The sequence below is a fragment of the Melanerpes formicivorus genome, unplaced genomic scaffold (genome assembly GCF_026170545.1).
Source record: "Melanerpes formicivorus ecotype bairdi unplaced genomic scaffold, bMelFor1.0.p_v2 SCAF_4, whole genome shotgun sequence".
NCBI lineage: Eukaryota > Metazoa > Chordata > Aves > Piciformes > Picidae > Melanerpes > Melanerpes formicivorus.
Genome location: NW_027142356.1, coordinates 2715556 through 2732679, shown reverse-complemented (window position 1 = coordinate 2732679; position 17124 = coordinate 2715556). Strand labels below are relative to the sequence as shown.

Sequence of the window (17124 nt, the reverse complement as noted above, 5' to 3'; positions counted from 1 at the left end):
CTGATCTAGTGTGGGGTGTCCCTGCCCATGGCAGGGGGGTTGGAACTAGATGATCCTTGTGGTCCCTTCCAACCCTGACTGATACTGTGATTCTGTCATTCTGAAACAAGAGGGAATGGCCTCAGGCTGTAACTGGGTAAGTTTAGACTGGACAGTAGGAAGAACTTTTTCCCATCAAGAGTGGTCAGGGATTGGAATGTGCTGCCCAGGGAGGTGGTGGAGTCCCCAAGCCTGGCTGTGTTTCAAGGTGGTTTGGATGTGGTGCTTGGGGCTCTGGTTTAGGGGTGACCCTTGCAGAGTAGCATTAATGGTTGGACTTGGCGATCCTGAGGGTCTCTTTCAACCTGAATGTTCCTGTGATTCTGTGAAGTTAGTTACTTTTTAACTAAAACCACTATCTCTGCCTTCAACTCAAAGGAAAAGAAACCCCCACACGTATCAGGATCTGCATGTGTTTCTTTCCCCTTAGCACATCCTCTTCTGGACATTCAACCCCTAGGCTTAGGCTTGGTAAGATGACTTAGTTAACATGACTCAGAAAAGGTAGAGAAGCAAAAGTTCAGCCCCAGGAAGGAACAACCAAGTTGCTGTTCAGGTGATTCAATGCCACTGAGGTCAGAAGGATCTTTGTAGATCTGGGTTGTAAACCAATTTAGGCCAGACTTGCTGGTAGGCTTTGTTGCATAGAACTGTTTGCAAGAAGTAGTCACTAAACTTCAGGAGCAACCTGCTGTGATGTGAGGTGTCCCTGCCCGTGGCAGGGGGGCTGGAACTGGCTGATCCTTGAGGCCCCTTCCAACCCTGACAGTTCTGTGATTCTAAAATAACTGATGAAGCTTACTGCAGTTTGTCCTTGTGACTAATTCAGAGGAAACTTTCCAAAGCCCTCATCCTTTTTTTCCCTTTTCTTTATTTTCCCCCCTCTTCTCTTTTCTGGGATATTAAGGATTTAATCACAGGGAACAGGGCACAGTAAGACAAGGCTGCAGTGACAGCTGCATCAGAAATTAGTAATACAACCTCTTAGCCAATTTGAAGATCGAGGTGAACCATGCTCAAGGAAAGGTTACAGAACATTCTGGCTTTCAGTGTAAGGAAGCATCTACTCCAATTACTGCATTCATTTACAACCTCCCTTGCAAAAAGCTTGTAGGCAGTTTTCTTGAGCCCTTTAAAGCCTTGGGGACTTCCTAACTTCAAGTGAATCACGATTTAGAGAAAATCTTGTGAAAAGAATGAGTAGGCAAAACAAGGAGGAAAAAAATCACACAGGATCACAGAATTGTCAGGGTTGGAAGGGACCTCAAGGATCAGCCACCTCCTCCCTGGGCAACCTGTGCCAGTGTCCCACTATCCTCATATAGAATCACAGAATCATCACAGAATAGTATCACAGTATCACAGTATCACTAAGGTTGGAAGAGACCTCAAAGATCATCAAGCCCAACCTGTCCTAGTGAGGCTGCATTGGGAATATTGTATTCAGTTCTGGGCCCCTTGGTTCAAGATGGACCTCAGAGATCTGCTGGAGAGAGTCCAACAGAGGGCTGCAAGGATGCTGAAGGGACTGCAGCACTGCCTGGTGAGGAGAGGCTGAGAGCCCTGGGGCTGTTTAGTCTGGAGAGGAGAAGACTGAGAGGGGATCTGATCAATGTCTATCAATAGCTGAGGGTCAGAAAGGGAGGGACAGGGACAGGCTCTTCTCAGTTGCACCCTGTGATAGGGCAAGGGGCAATAGATGGAAACTGCAGTGCAGGAGGTTCCACCTCAGCATGAGCAAGAAGTTCTTTACTGTGAGGGTCCCAAAGCACTGGAGCAGGCTGCCCAGAGAGGTTGTGGAGTCTCCTTCTCTGGAGCCTTTCCAGCCCTGTCTGGATGTGTTCCTGTGTGACCTGTGCTGGATTCTATGGTCCTGCTCTGGCAGAGGGTTGGACTCAAAAATGTCTGGAGATCCCTTCCAACCCCTAACATTTCTGTGAGCCTGTGAGAGGTGGCTAATCTGTGACTGTGAATTCTTTAATGAAACCCTGTTAACTACTCCTTCCACCTGTGCAAATCACTGAATTGAACTTCTTTCTTTTTCTACCTTCTCTGAAGCTGGCTGCATAGCACTAAAACCAGAATCTGTTTTGCTTCCTTTCAACTCTTAAACTGATTTCCATTTTGGCCTTCAGAGCTCCCTGAGCTACAATTTGATCTGGTAAAAAGAAAATAACAACAACAACAAAAAAAAAAAAAAAAAAAAACACCCAAACCCAAAACAACACCCCCCTCAAAACCAAACCAAACCAAATCAAACCAAACCAAAACAAAACAAAAAAAACAACCCACAGAAAACAACCCAATGAAAAAAGAAAGAGAAAAGGAGGATCAGCTCTCTTATTCCTGTCAGCCACTTTGCAGTAATCACAGTATCACAGTATCAAGGTATCACTAAGGCTGGAAGAGACCTCGAGGTTCATCGAGTCCAGCCTGTCACCACAGACCTCATGACTAGACCATGGCACCAAGTGCCACATCCAATCCCCTCTTGAACACATCCAGGGATGGGGACTCCTCCACCTCCCTGGGCAGCACATTCCAATGACCAATCACTCTCTCTGGAAAGAACTTTCTCCTCAATTCCAGCCTAAACTTCCCCTGGCACAGCTTGAGACTGTGTCCTCTTGGTCTGATGCTGGTAGCCTGGGAGAAGAGACCAACCCCTTCCTGGCTACAACCACCCCTCAGGTAGTTGTAGAGGGCAATGAGGTCACCCCTGAGCCTCCTCTTCTCCAGGCTAAACAACCCCAGCTCCCTCAGCCTCTCCTCACAGGGCTGTGCTCAAGGACTCTCCCCAGCCTTGTTGCCCTTCTCTGGACACCTTCAAGTGTCTCGATGTCCTTCCTAAACTGAGAGGCCCAGAACTGGACACAGGACTCAAGGTGTGGCCTAAGCAATGCAGAGTACAGGGGCAGAATGACTTCCCTGCTCCTGCTGGCCACACTGTTCCTGATGCAGGCCAGGATGCCATTGGCCTTCTTGGCCACCAGGGCACATGAAACATGCCTCCTGAAAGTTTTGCAGAAGCAGTACTGAAATAGCTTCTCCTGTAGTTGTTCTAAAAAAGATCAGCTCCCAGATGTGGTGGGTTGAAGTTTCCCCCCAGCATTCACTCAGCCAGAGCAGCTCAGTCTGAAGCAAATGAAGCTGTGTTTACAAGCAAGAGCTACACTCTGCAATGGGAGGCAATGGAGATGTACAAAACATACAGGAGTTACAATATGATACAGAGATTGACAATCAGCAAACAACAGGAAACCCCCTGGGCAGAGACCAGGGAAGCCTTTCCACTGACCCCCCTTGGCCCTCTTGGCCACCTGGGCACACTGCTGGCTCATGTTTAGGCGGCTGTCAATTCAGAATGGCAAACAAGCAGCCCCTCTTGTGTGTGCTGGTTGGGGTTCTAATTTGGGCAGTTTTGTAAACTAAAGTTCTACACTCCCTCTGTAGTCAGAATAATTTCTTTCCCTAATGGATACTTAGCATCTGCTAATTGCTCTCTTTTTGAGCTGGTGAAAAATGTCTCCATTCTTTCATTTCAGGAGTTTTCCAGCTGCAACATTTTCTACTGAGTAAAAACATTCCCAGTGACTTTGCTCATAAAAAATACATCACAAAGACCAATGGAGTCCCCACTGTACATAATAGCCTCCAAATTCCCCTGAGGGTTTTTCTGGTGGCATCATAATAAACTGCAAGAAAAGAGCTGAAGAATTAGTGAAGCGTAGTGGGAAAATATTTTATCCTTTTTTTACACAGGATAAGAAAATTAAGAGATTTGTTAGCAGAAATGTGAACATTTTGCTGGACTGTTGGGGTCCCCAGTTCAAGAGAGACAGAGGCCTGCTGGAGGGAGAGCCCAAGGGAGAGCCAGGAGGATGCTCAGGGGACTTGAGCATCTCCCCTGGGAAGAGAGACTGAGAGCCCTGGGGCTGTTTAGTCTGGAGAAGAGAAGGCTGAGAGGGGATCTGATCAATGTCTCTCAATAGCTGAGAGCTGGGGGTCAGGGCGAGGGGGGCAAGGTCTTTTGACTGCTGCATAGCAGTAAGCCAAGGAACAATGGAGACAAACTTGACCAGAGAAGGTTTCAGCTCAGCATGAGGAGAAACTTCTTCAGAGTGAGGGTGCCAGAGCCCTGGAGCAGGCTGCCCAGAGAGGTTGTGGAGTCTCCTTCTGTGGAGCCTTTCCAACCCCACCTGGATGCATTCCTGTGCAGACTGCCCTGGGTGATGCTGCTCTGGCAGGGGGGTTGGACTGGATGATCTCTGGAGGTCCCTTCCAACCTCTAATTTACTGTGATGCTGTGGTACTTAAAAACTAGAAGGGATATAATTTCAAAGCATGGTTCAATGGTTTGTGAGGACAAACTGAATGACTGAACATACATTATTAATTTGCATGTGCAATGTCCTCTGTTGCTTCTCCATGTTCCTTATGTGAAGAAAGCAGGATTCTTTCTTTCTTTCTTTCTTTCTTTCTTTCTTTCTTTCTTTCTTTCTTTCTTTCTTTCTTTCTTTCTTTCTTTCTTTCTTTCTTTCTTTCTTTCTTTCTTTCTTTCTTTCTTTCTTTCTTTCTTTCTTTCTTTCTTTCTTTCTTTCTTTCTTTCTTTCTTTCTTTCTTTCTTTCTTTCTTTCTTTCTTTCTTTCTTTCTTTCTTTCTTTCTTTCTTTCTTTCTTTCTTTCTTTCTTTCTTTCTTTCTTTCTTTCTTTCTTTCTTTCTTTCTTTCTTTCTTTCTTTCTTTCTTTCTTTCTTTCTTTCTTTCTGTTCTTTCTTTCTTTCTTTCTTTCTTTCTTTCTTAACTTAATACCTCAACCTCCTTCAAAACCTCAAGGTGAATGTTTACAACATTGGTGCAGAAGATCATTTTACTCTCTTCTAAGGCCAATGTCATCCTGGCCTGCATCAGGAACAATGTGACCAGCAGGAGCAGGGAAGTCTGCACTGGTTAGGCCACACCTTGAGTCCTGTGTCCAGTTCTGGGCACCTCAGTTTAGGAAAGATGTTGAGCTGCTGGAAGGTGTCCAGAGAAGGGCAACAAAGCTGGGGAGGGGTCTGGAGCACAGCCCTGTGAGGAGAGGCTGAGGGAGCTGGGGTTGTTTAGCCTGGAGAAGAGGAGGCTCAGGGGAGACCTTATTGCTCTCTCCAACTCCCTGAAGGGAGGTTGTAGACAGGTGAGGGTTGGTCTCTTCTCCCAGACAACCAGCACCAGAACAAGAGGACACAGTTTTCAGCTGTGCCAGGGGAAGTTTAGGCTTGGTCTCAGAATGAAATTCTTCCTAGAAAGAGAGATTGGCCATTGGGATGTGCTGCCCAGGGAGGTGGTGGAGTCACCATCATTAGAGGTGTTTAGGAGGAGACTTGATAGGGTGCTTGGTGCCATGGGTTAGTTGATTAGATGGTGTTGGGTGACAGGTTGGACTCGATGATCCCGAAGGTGTCTCCCAACCTGTGATTCTGTGATAAACTGTGAAGGGATTGGAGGGATTGGAATTGGGAGTATTGAGTCAAAGAGTTGGGTTCTGTCAGAGTGCCCCTGCAGCACTCCATGACCCCAAAGTCTGCTATTCAGAGCTCAAAAATGATAGTTCATTTTGACTGGTAACACAACTGTACCAGGGAAATTACTTGCCCATATGATCTTCATCTGTTTTACATGTTTCTGCCTTAAGAGTGTTGAAGCTATTAGCTCAGAAAGACTCTTCATGTCCACTTGGGAATGAATAAGGGCTGTTAATGCCCGGGCTGCATGGGCCACAGGACACCACTCTGTCCCTCTGCCACAGCTCAGCCAAGGACAGGGAGAAATGGAAAGAGCTTACGAAGTGCAAGAGTATGATTCTAATGGGGGAGAGCTAGGGGATAACCATTTACTGCAAGGGTGGGGCTGCTTCTGCTCTTGGGTCTGAGCTGTGGCTTCCAGTCACAACTAATAGTTGGCTGCTATTGTAGATGTTTACCTGTCTATGTGCTGTTAAAGCCTGGATTGGTTTTACTACATAGAAAATCCTCATCTAGAGGAAAAGTGCCTTAGTGAGATCATGGCGACTGGTTGGCATGCAGTGACACCTGAACAAGAGGATACAGTCTCAAGATGCACCAGGGGAGGTTTGGGATGGATGTTAGGAAGAAATTCTACCCAAAAAAGTGAGACTGGCCATTGGAATGTGCTGCCCAGAGAGGTGGTGGAGTCACCATCCCTGGAAGTATTTAAGAAGAGCCTGGATGAGTCTCAATGTCCTTCTTAAACTGAGGGGGCCCAGAACTGGACACAGGACTCAAGGTGTGGCCTAATCACACCTAATCTGCAAATTTGCTGATGACTGACTCAATGCCCTCATCCAGATCATCAGTGAAGATATTAAAGAGGATGGGGCCCAGCACTGATCCCTGGGGCACACCACTAGTGCCTGGCTGCCAGCTGGCTGTGGCACCACTCACCACCACTCTCTGGGCTCGGCCCTCCAGCCGGTTCCTAACCCAGCTCAGAGAGCTGCTGTCCAAGCCACAAGCTGACAGCTTAGACAGTGGTTTGCTGTGGGAGATGCTGTCAAAGGCCTTGCTGAAGGCCAGGTAGACTACATCCACAGCCTGTCCCACATCCATCAGGCAGTCACCTGATCATAGAAGGAGATCAGGTTGGAGAGGCAGGACCTGCCCTTCCTAAATCCATGTTGGCTCCAAGTTGAATAAAAATGTTTCAGAGCAATTCACAGAGGCAAGGGAAGCTATTGAGTAAGGTAGTACTTATACTAGGACAGAGAGAGAGCCTCCCATAATGCATAAATGGCTGGAGAGAGATTGCATCTGGTGCCAAGAGGGAGGGCAGGTCACAAAAAGACCAGCAAGTAGCCTGTAGACCATTTTGCCAAGAATACCTGAAAATGCTAAGAAATCTTGGGCAAGAAACTCCACACTGGGATTTAGGCAGAATAGTTACACTGAAAAAAACACTTGTGAAGTGTCTGGGGACAACATTATAGTTTCATAGTATCAGTCAGGGTTGGAAGGGACCACAAGGATCATCTAGTTCCAACCCCCCTGCCATGGGCAGGGACACCCCACACTAGATCAGCCTGGCCAGAGCCTCAGCCAGCCTGGGCTTAAACACCTCCAGGGACGGGGCCTCAACCACCTCCCTGGACAACCCATTCCAGGGCTTCACCACTCTCATGGGGAAGAACCTCCTCCTTATCTCCAGCCTGAATCTCCCCACCTCCAGCTTCATTCCATTCCCCCTAGTCCTGTCACTACCTGAGATCCTGAGCAGTCCCTCCCCAGCCTTCCTGTAGGCCCCCTTCAGATACTGGAAGGCCACAATGAGGTCACCTGGGAGCCTTCTCTTTTCCAGACTGAACAGCCCCAACTCCTTCAGCCTGTCCTCATAGGAGAGGTGCTCCAGCCCTCTGCTCATCCTTGTGGCCCTTCTCTGGACACCTTCCAGCACCTCCACATCCCTCTTGGAATAGGGGCTCCAGAACTGGACACAGTACTCCAGGTGGGGTCTCACCAGGGCTGAGTAGAGGGGGAGGATCACCTCCCTCGACCTGCTGGCCACACTTCTCCTGATGCAGCCCAGGATCTGATTGGCTTTGCGGGCTGCAAGTGCACATTGAGAGCTCATGTTGAGCTTTTTGTTCACCAGCACCCCCAAGTCTCTCTCCTCAGGGCTGCTTTCCATTGAGATGTTACAGGTCCACATTGTAGTGAGGTGGCCTAGACAAATTTAATTCAGTTTTTTATGCTGTGGAAAAATGGTCTGCTGCCCCTTGAAGTGATTCCCTAGCTGTTGTTTCACTGTGTTTTCTCATCTCTGCTTAACTCTGAAGGAGAGATTTGGGGGTGATGGAGGTCAGTGGAGCAGTGGGAGCTCCATAACACAGCAAGCAGCTTTCTGGGGGAGAGGAAAGTAGAAAAAATAGGACAGAGAGAGAAGGGAGGAGACTTTAGAAAGGTCCCTGCCATACAGAGACATGAGATGATCTGGGGAAAACAGGACTGGATAGTCTGACAGAAAAAGAGTCCTCCATAAAAGGAACAGAAGACATGGACATTCAGATCAGGGAAGCATGAATCAGAAGTAGACAGAAAACAAGAGAACAATGTGATAATCTGTTGATGTGGTAACAGAGCTTCTAGGAGCAGGGAGAGCAAAGGTGGCTGCAAGGGAACTTTTATTGTTTATTGCTATCTTTGCCTTGGAAAGGTAAAGGTGGATTCAGCTTTGAGCTTCCCACACTTTGAAGAAGTATTTGGACTCCTCCTGATCAGAGCGCCAGAGCTCAAGTACTGTGAGATGCATCTGAATAGAATGCACAGCCTGAACACACACAGCAATCACCTACACCATTTCAGATCCAGTTGTCTCAAACTCAACTGCTTCTTACACAAACATGCATCTGTGCATAGAGGTAAATGTATAGGTGCCACAGAAGAGTACCTGCCAGAGGCCAGCCATTCCTCTCCCAATGGCAAAGTACAGCCAGGGAGATTGGCAGTCTGTAGTATGCTGCTAATATTTAGCTTCCAAACCACTTCTCAGGGTGATAAAAATGTCTTCCTTTTCTCACATTTAAGCAGGACATCCAGACCCCTCTCCATGTATACACAAGTTCAACCTCCTTTCCCTCGGTGCATTATTCCTTTATCAACTTACTGGATGGAGTTCTCAATGCGTGTGATGGTGAGGAAAGCTGCTAGGTTTGCCGTGTAGGAGGAGATGACAATCAAAGCAAAAAGCCACCAAGCTCCCATCATCAGTCGGGTTGCCAGGGTTGTGTATGGAACCTCTCCTCCTGTGAAGAAGGAAAAGCAAGAGTTTTCATTTGGCAGAAGCTCCTCGTTGCTCAAGCACAGGCTGCAAGGTCAGTGCAAGGGTAAAGAAGTTTACTAGAGGAATCAGAGAATGGTCCAGGCCAGAAGTGGCCTCCAAAGTTCATCCAGTTCAACCTCCCCACAGTCAGCAGGGACATCCCCAGCTAGATCAGGTTACCCAGGGCCTTGTCCAGCCTCACCTTCAATATCTCCAGGGAAGGAGCCTCAACCACCTCCCTGGGCAACCTATTCCAGTGTTCCACCACCCTCATAGTAAAGAACTTGTTCCTAGCATCCAATCTAAGTCTGCTCTGCTCTAGTTTGAAGCCATTGCCCCAGTCCTGTCCCTGAAGGCCTTTGCAAACAGTCTCTCTGCAGCCTTCCTGTAGCCCCCTTCAGGTACTGGCAGGCTGCTAGTAGGTCTTCCTGGAGCCTTCTCTTCTCCAGGCTGAACACCCCCAGCTCCCTCAGCCTGTCCTCATAGCAGAGCTGCTCCAACCCCCTGATCATTTTTGTGTCCCTCCTCTGTACCCTCTCCATCAGCTCCATGTTCTTCCTGTGTTGAGGGCTCCAGACCTGCACACAGTACTCCAGGTGAGGTCTCAGCAGAGCAGAGCAAAGTGTCAGAATCACCTCTCTGGCTCTGCTGGAAGCACTGCTATGGAAGCAGCCCAGGCTGTGATTTGCCTTCCGTGCTGTAAGGTCACACTGCTCAGAAGGACTTGGAGCCACACTTTCTATGCAATTAAAAGTACTGAAAAAAGCTCCCACAGCCAGCTGCCATTACTGTATTTAATCTCTTTTGCTATTGTGCCTTTAACTGCAATTCATCTGTCAGTCCTGTCCAGGAATGGAAATTGGCTTCAAGATCTCAGAACAAAACCAGCAAAAGTAAATTCTTACAGTGTTCTTTCCTTAGAGATCTTATCTACAAATCTTAATTAAGCTTTTCATGCATTCTTGAGAGCATAAAGTGGAAAGAAAAAGCCCAACCATTAGTGAGCCATTTACTTTTCACAGTTCTGTGGGGAGGCAGATGCTCATGAGAGCAGTACCTATTTGTATGACTGACTGTGAATGAACTTGGATGTGCTAACCCCGCCCCCAAAATTCCATGTATTGAAGAATACTAAGTTGTTTTATACTCCCATAGCTGCTCTCCTTTAAAATATATTTGCAACACATAAGCAAAACATTAGCAGCATTTAAACCTACCAGGATTACACAGAAGCACAGAAACATTCAGGCTGGAACAGACCCTCAGGATCATCAAGTTGAACCATTAATCCTACTCTACAAGGGTCACCCATAAACCAGAGCCCCAAGCACCACATCCAAACCACCCTGAAACACAGCCAGGCTTGGGGACTCCACCACCTCCCTGGGCAGCACATTCCAATCCCTGACCACTCTGGATGGAAAAAATTCTTCCTGATGTCCAGCCTAAACCTCCCCTGCTGCAGCTTGAGGCCATTCCCCCTTGCTCTATCACTAATTACCTGTGAGAAGAGACCAGCATCTGCTGCACACTACCACTTATGAAACCAAAGTGCAGTTTAGCAAGCTGTGAAAAGCATTCCTTAATCAGCTGTCCCAAATATGCACTAGTTTGGAGTCTTTGAAAGAGCTTTTCCAGTTCATATGAACCAGAAGAAAATTAATTGTTTGAAAAATTGCCATTTGTCTTCAGTTTAAGTTTTGTCAGAGCTACAAGGAACCAGAGAGGTAGGGAAGAGCTGCAAACAACCTTAGTCACAGAGTCATGGAATTATTCAGGTTGGAATAGAGCTCTGAGATCATCCAGTCCAGCCCATGACCTAACACCACCACACCAACCAGACCATGGCACTAAATGCCATATCCAATCTTGCCTTAAACACCTCCAGGCATGGTGACTCCACCACCTCCCTGGGCAGCACATCCCAGTGCCTGATTCCCCTTTCCATGAGGAAGTGCTTCGTATCATCCAACCTAACCCTCCCCTGGCACAGCTTCAGGCCATGCCCTCTTGTCCTGTCACAAGCTGCCTGGGAGCAGAGCCTGACCCCCATTGGCTACAACTTCCCTTCAGGTAGTTGTAGTGATAAGGTCCCCCCTAAGTCTCTCCTCCAGGCTGAACACCCCCAGCTCCCTCAGCCTCTCCTCATCAGCCTTTCCCTCCACTCCCTTCCCCAGGCTGGTTGCTCTCCTCTGGACCTGCTCCAGCACCTCAAGCTCTCTGTTGCAGTGAGGGCCCAGAGCTGCACACAGTGCTGGAGGTGAGGCCTCACCAGTGCTGAGTACAGGGGCAGGATTCCATCCCTGATGGCCACACCACTCCTGATACAAGACCCTTTCCTCGCCCATTATACTTGGGAAATTGAAAAGTTGTCAGTGTTTTCGAGGTGAAAAGTTGCCATTGATTTGAGGCATCTTTCTCAGATGTAAAATCATAGAATCATAGAATTGATAGGGTTGGAAGGGACCTCAAAGTTCATCCAGTTCCAGCCCCCTTGCCATGGGCAGGGACACCTCACACTACAGCAGGTTGCTCACAGCCACATCCAGCCTGGCTGCAAAAACCTCCAGGCATGAGGCTGCCACCACCTCCCTGGGCAACCTGTGCCAGTCTCTCATCACCCTCATGGGCAACAACTTCTTCCTAACATCCAATCTCAATCTACCCATTTCTAGTTTTGCTCCATTCCCCCCAGTCCTATCACTCCCTGACACCCTCAGAAGTCCCTCCCCAGCTTTCCTGTTGCTCCCTTCAGTTCCTGGAAGGCCACAATTAGGTCTCCTTGGAACCTTCTCTTCTGCAGACTGAACAGCCCAAACTCCCTCAGTCTGTCTCTACATCAGAGCAGCTCCAGCCCTCTGCTCATCTTTGTGGCCCTTCTCTGGACACCTTCCAGCACCTCCAGATCCTTCCTGGCACAAAGGCTCCACAATTGGACACAGTGCTGCAGGTGGGGTCTCAGCAGAGTGGAGCAGAGAAGGAGAATCACCTCCCTCAATGTACTGACTATGCTTCTCTTGATGCATCCAGGATGTGATTGGCTCTCTGGGCTGCAAGTGCTCACTGCTGGCTCCTGTTGAGCTTCTCAGCATGAGAATATGAGGTGCTTCTTCTCAACACAATCTTCTCAATATCGTTAAGGTTGTCCCCACTACTCACTGTTACCTTTTCGTGTTTAACACCCGTGTTAACATTAGTCTAAAGAGCTGTGGGTGCTGCTCTTCCCAAATGCTTTCAGTTTTCCCAGTTGTTTGTGAGAGTTGTTTCTGAGCTGTACCTTGTATGCCAATAAAGGAAGCTTGAGGAAAAAGCATGCATTCAAGTGCACCTACAGTGAACCACAGGCAGTGGAAGAGGGGACAGGCATCCTGGGAAGAATACAGGGATGTTGCCTGGTTGTGTAGGGATGAGGTGAGGAAGGCTAAGGTGCAGCTGGAACTGAGCTTGGCAAGGGGTGTGAAGGAAACCAAGAAAGGCTTCTACAGGTCCCTAACCAGCAAAGGAAGGGTAAAGAAAGCATCCCCCTGATGAGCAACAGTGGGGAAGTAGGAGCAACAGACCAGGAGAAGGCTGAGATTCTCAACAACTTTTTTGTCTCAGTCTTCACTGGCAACCCCTCTCCTCATGGCTCTCAAGACAGAGACCAGGGAAATAAAGTCCCTCTCACTGTAAGTGAAGGCAAGGTGCTTGATCATCTAAGGAACATGAAGATAGACAAGTCCATGGGACTGGATTAGATGCATCCAGAATCCTGAGGGAATTAGATGATGTAGCTGCCAAGCCACTCTCCATGATATTTGAACAGCCCTGGCAGCCAGCTGCAATCCCTGGGGACTGGAAGAAATGAAACATCACAACCACTGTTAAAAGGGGTAGGAAGGAGGACCCTGGGAACTACCAACCTGTCAGCCTCACCTCTGTGCCTGGAAAGATCATTGAACAGATCCTCCTAGGCACCATGGAGAACAGGGAGGCCACTCAAGACAGCCAGCATGGCTTTATGTGGTAGTTTTAGGCTATGCCTCCAAAATTTTGTTCACAGAACTTGAACAGAAAGTAGCAACATGTGAAAAAAATTACTACTGGGTGTGAAAAGGAAAACAAAGATAGTTCTAAACAATCCCATTGGAAGAGAACGAGGGGCTTAAGCTAGTTGTACCAAAACGATTTCTCTCTCTTCTCACTTCCTCAGGCTGGCAGCTACTAACTCGCTTCCGCTTGACCTTGGCTGCACTCTTTTGTTGTGACTGGTATCAACTTCTCTGCTTCTGTCTCTTCTCCCTTTTGTACAGGGGGTAAGGGGGAGTTAGGGGGGGGAGAAGCTGGTAGCTGGTCCTTGGCCAGGGAGGTTCATGTGCTGTTTATTAATTGCAAATACCTGTAAATACTGCAACTCCTGGATATTTTGTACACATTCATTGCCTGCCATTGGAGATTGGAGTTTTGCATTCAAGTGCAGATTTCCTTAGCTTCCAGCTGAGCTGCTCTGGCAAACTTAATGCTGGGGAGAGGGAAATTTCAACCCACCACACATGACTAGGGCCAAATCCTGCCTAACCTAGTGGCTTACTAAGATAAAGTGACTACCTTGGTGGGCAAGGAACCCCCTATGGATGTGATCTCTCTGGACTGCTGTAAGGCTTTTGACTTAGTCTCCCACAATATCCTGCTGGCCAGGTTGGAGAGATAGGGATTATCTGGGTGGACTGTTCAGTGGATTAGGAATTGGCTGGATGATGACATTCAGAGGGTGGTGCTCAGTGGCTTGAAGTGCAGATGGAGAGCAGTGACAGTGGTGTCCCACAGGGGCCTGTACTTGGACCTGCACTGTTTAATATTTGTATCAGTGTTATAGACAGTGAGACTGAACACACCATCAGCAGTGTGCAGATGACACCGAGCTGAGTGGTGTTGTTGATACACCAGAGGGACAGGATGGCATCCAGAGGGACCTGGAGAAGCTGGAGAGGTGACCCAGGTGAACCTCATGAGTTCAACAAGAGCAAGTGCAGGGTTCTGCAGCTGGGCCAGAACAATCCTCACTGGCAATACAGACTGGGGGAGGAGGTGATAGAAAGCAGCCCTGAGGAAAAGGACTTGGGGGTGTTGATGGATGAGAAGCTGGACAGGAGCAGGCAGTGTGAGCTTGCAGCACAGAGGCCAGTGGCATCCTGGGCTGCATCCAAAGCAGCATTGCCAGCAGAGCCAGAGAGGTGATTCTGCCACTTTGCTCTGTTCTGGTGAGACCTCACCTGCAGTACTGTGTGCAGGTCTGGAGCCCTCAACACAGGAAGGGCATGGAGCTGATGGAGAGGGTCCAGAGGCAGACCATGCAAATGATCAGGGGGTTGGAGCAGCTCTGCTGTGAGGACAGGCTAAGGGAGCTGAGGGTGTTCACCCTGGAGAAGAGGAAGGCTCCAGGGAGACCTAATAGCAGCCTGCCAGTACCTGAAGGGGGCTACAGGAAGGCTGCAGAGAGACTGTTTGCAAAGGCCTGCAGGGACAGGACCAGGGACAATGGCTTCAAGCTAGAGCAGAGCAGATTGAGATTGGATGTTAGGAACAAGTTCTTCACTATGAGGGTGGTGGAAGACTGGAAGAGGTTGCCCAGGGAGGTGGTTGAGGCTCCTTCCCTGGAGATACTGAAGGTGAGGCTGGACAAGGCCCTGGGCAACCTGATCTAGCTGGGGACGTCCCTGCTGACTGGAGAGGAGGTTGGACTGGATGAGCTTTGGAGGTGCCTTCCAACCCAGAGTATTCTATGATAGGACATTTCTGTGATCAAAATAATTAATCACTACTGGCCCTAATTTAAAATCTCTGTACTGATGCTTCTCAAGCCACCATTTCTAAGCAGGACTGACACTGTAACTGCACAGGTGCATGATGTTTAAGCAGTACAGGCAGGATGCTCCCAGAGAAAGAAAGAAAGAAAAAAATCAAAGGAGACTCTTTACTGCCATAGTATCATTTCTTTGTCATCTATTAGGAGACTTAATGTGATACAGTCTTGTTCTATTGTAGCCTTTGCAACAACACTCCCCACATCATGACAGCTCACCTTAAGAAGCCTCTGCACTCCTTTCCCCCTGTTTTGTTTCAAGGAATAAAACTTTGCTGAATATTCTTTTGGTCCACAAAGAATCATGGAATCAATAAGGTTGGTACAGACCTCAGAGATCATCAAGTCCAACCTATTACCTAATACCTAACACCTCCTGACAACTAAACCATGCCTCCAAGTGCCACATCCAATTCTTCTGTGAACACCTCCAGTGATGGTGACTCCACCACCTCCCTGGGCAGCACATTCTGATGGGCAATTACTCTTCCTGAGAAGAACTTCTTCCTAACATCCAGCCTAAACCTCCCTTGGCACAGCTTGAGACTGTGTCCTCTTGTTCTGGTGCTTGTTGCCTGGGAGAAGAGACCAACCCCCACCTGGCTACAACTCCCAGAGGGAGTTGGAGACAGCAAGAAGGTCTCCCCTGAGCCTCCTCTTCTCCAGTCTAAGCAACCCCAGCTCCCTCAGCCTCTCCTCACAGGGCTGTGCTCCAGACCCCTCCCCAGCCTTGTTGCCCTTCTCTGGACACATTCAAGTGTCTCAATGTCCTTCTTGAGTTGAGGGCCCCAGAACTGGACACATGTACATGTTCTCTCAGTGCAGAAGTTTCAAGTCATTCAGGAGAGCAACAACCACTGGTGTTCCATTCAGGGTATCGTGAAGAAAAATGCTGTAGACCTAACAGCTGCTGTGGTTGGCTCTAAATCAGTAAGAGGGGGGGCACACATGTAGACATCCCCAGGATGAGCTCCAGGTGCATGCACAGCTATACAGATGACAACATGTTTTACTTATGAGGGGCTATGTGCAGGACAGAGCTGAAGAAGATGAGACAAGTCTTCCCCTGCTCCTGTCCTTCATCTCACACCAGCAAAGCTCTATAAGCTCTAACAGCAAAGGGGGCCAATTTTATGCCACTTAAACATAATTTAGTGTCCACACAAAAATCTGTCCTATCACATCTCATACCTACAGCAAAATTCATGCAAGGGATTTATCATGCAGGTTCTGCTTACACTAATCCCACCACTACTGTAACATGCTCAGCAATGCTTAAAAATACTGAGCTCCACTCATGATACAAAGAGAAATTGAAGAATCACAGAATCACAGAATGGTCCAGGCCAGAAGGAACCTCCAAAGCTCATCCAGTCCAAACTCCCCACAGGAAACAGGGACAGCAGCTAATCAGGTTGCCCAGGGCCTCATCCAGCCCCATCTTCAATATCTCCAGGGAAGGAGCCTCAACCACCTCCCTGGGCAACCTCTTCCAGTCTTCCACCACCCTCATAGTGAAGAACTTGTCCCTAACATCCAATCTAAATCAGCTCTTCTCTACTTTTAGCCATTGTCCCTGGTCCTGTCCCTGCAGGCCTTTGCAAACAGTCTCTCTGCAGCCTTCCTGTAGTCCCCTTCAGGTACTGGCAGGCTGCTATTAGGTCTCCCTGGAGCCTTTTCTTCTCCAGGCTGAACACCCCCAGCTCCCTCAGCCTGTCCTCAGAGCAGAGCTGCTCCAACCCTCTGATAATTTGCATGGTCTGGCTCTGGACCCTCTCCATCAGCTCCATGTCCTTCCTGTATTGAGGGCTCCAGACCTGCTCACAGTCCTCCAGGTGAGGTCTCAGCAAAGCAGAGCAATGTGTCAGAATCACCTCTCTGGCTCTGCTGGAAGCAATGTTGCTTTGGATGCAGCCCAGGCTGTGATTTGCCTTCTGTGCTGCATGCTCACCCTGCCTGCTCCTGTCCAGACACTCATGGCTCCTGGAATTGCTTTTGTCATCTTAACAAACTGACCTGGAGTACGGATTTAGCCCTTCCAAAACACTGCACAAGAATACGATGTGGCACCAAAAGCTATTAGCTGTGTAGATCATCCACATGCTGGCTTCAGTTCCTTAGTATAATCAAGCTGTCACTTCTGATGCGTACTAAAAATAATTTAAACATCTAATGTACCTTTAAAACTGTCAGACTGCATGTGCACAAAGGAAAAGATCTTTCCCAAGCAAACTGAACTAGCAATCTTCCTGGGAGTTTACTGAAAGAGCTGAATAACCATAGAAGTGACAGTGAAAGTAATAACTGCTAGTCCTCAGCTACTGGAGCTATTCTTCATCAATCCTTGCCCAGCTTAATGCTGGCCTACTTCTGATGACAGGCTTAGGCTGCATCTCATCTTATGAAGTTTTGTTTATTCCATTTCTCTGGT

General features: G+C 48.2%; 1 protein-coding gene across 1 annotated transcript in view; it reads right to left on the bottom strand.

The window, feature by feature from the left end:
* The window catches only part of GRID2 (glutamate ionotropic receptor delta type subunit 2), a 474774-nt gene that overhangs the window by 133121 nt on the left and 324529 nt on the right, over positions 1 to 17124 (bottom strand). Inside the window, exon 10 of the mRNA XM_068171063.1 lies at positions 8696 to 8834. Coding sequence (XP_068027164.1) covers positions 8696 to 8834 — 139 coding nt within the window. The remainder of the gene's footprint in view (positions 1 to 8695; positions 8835 to 17124) is intronic.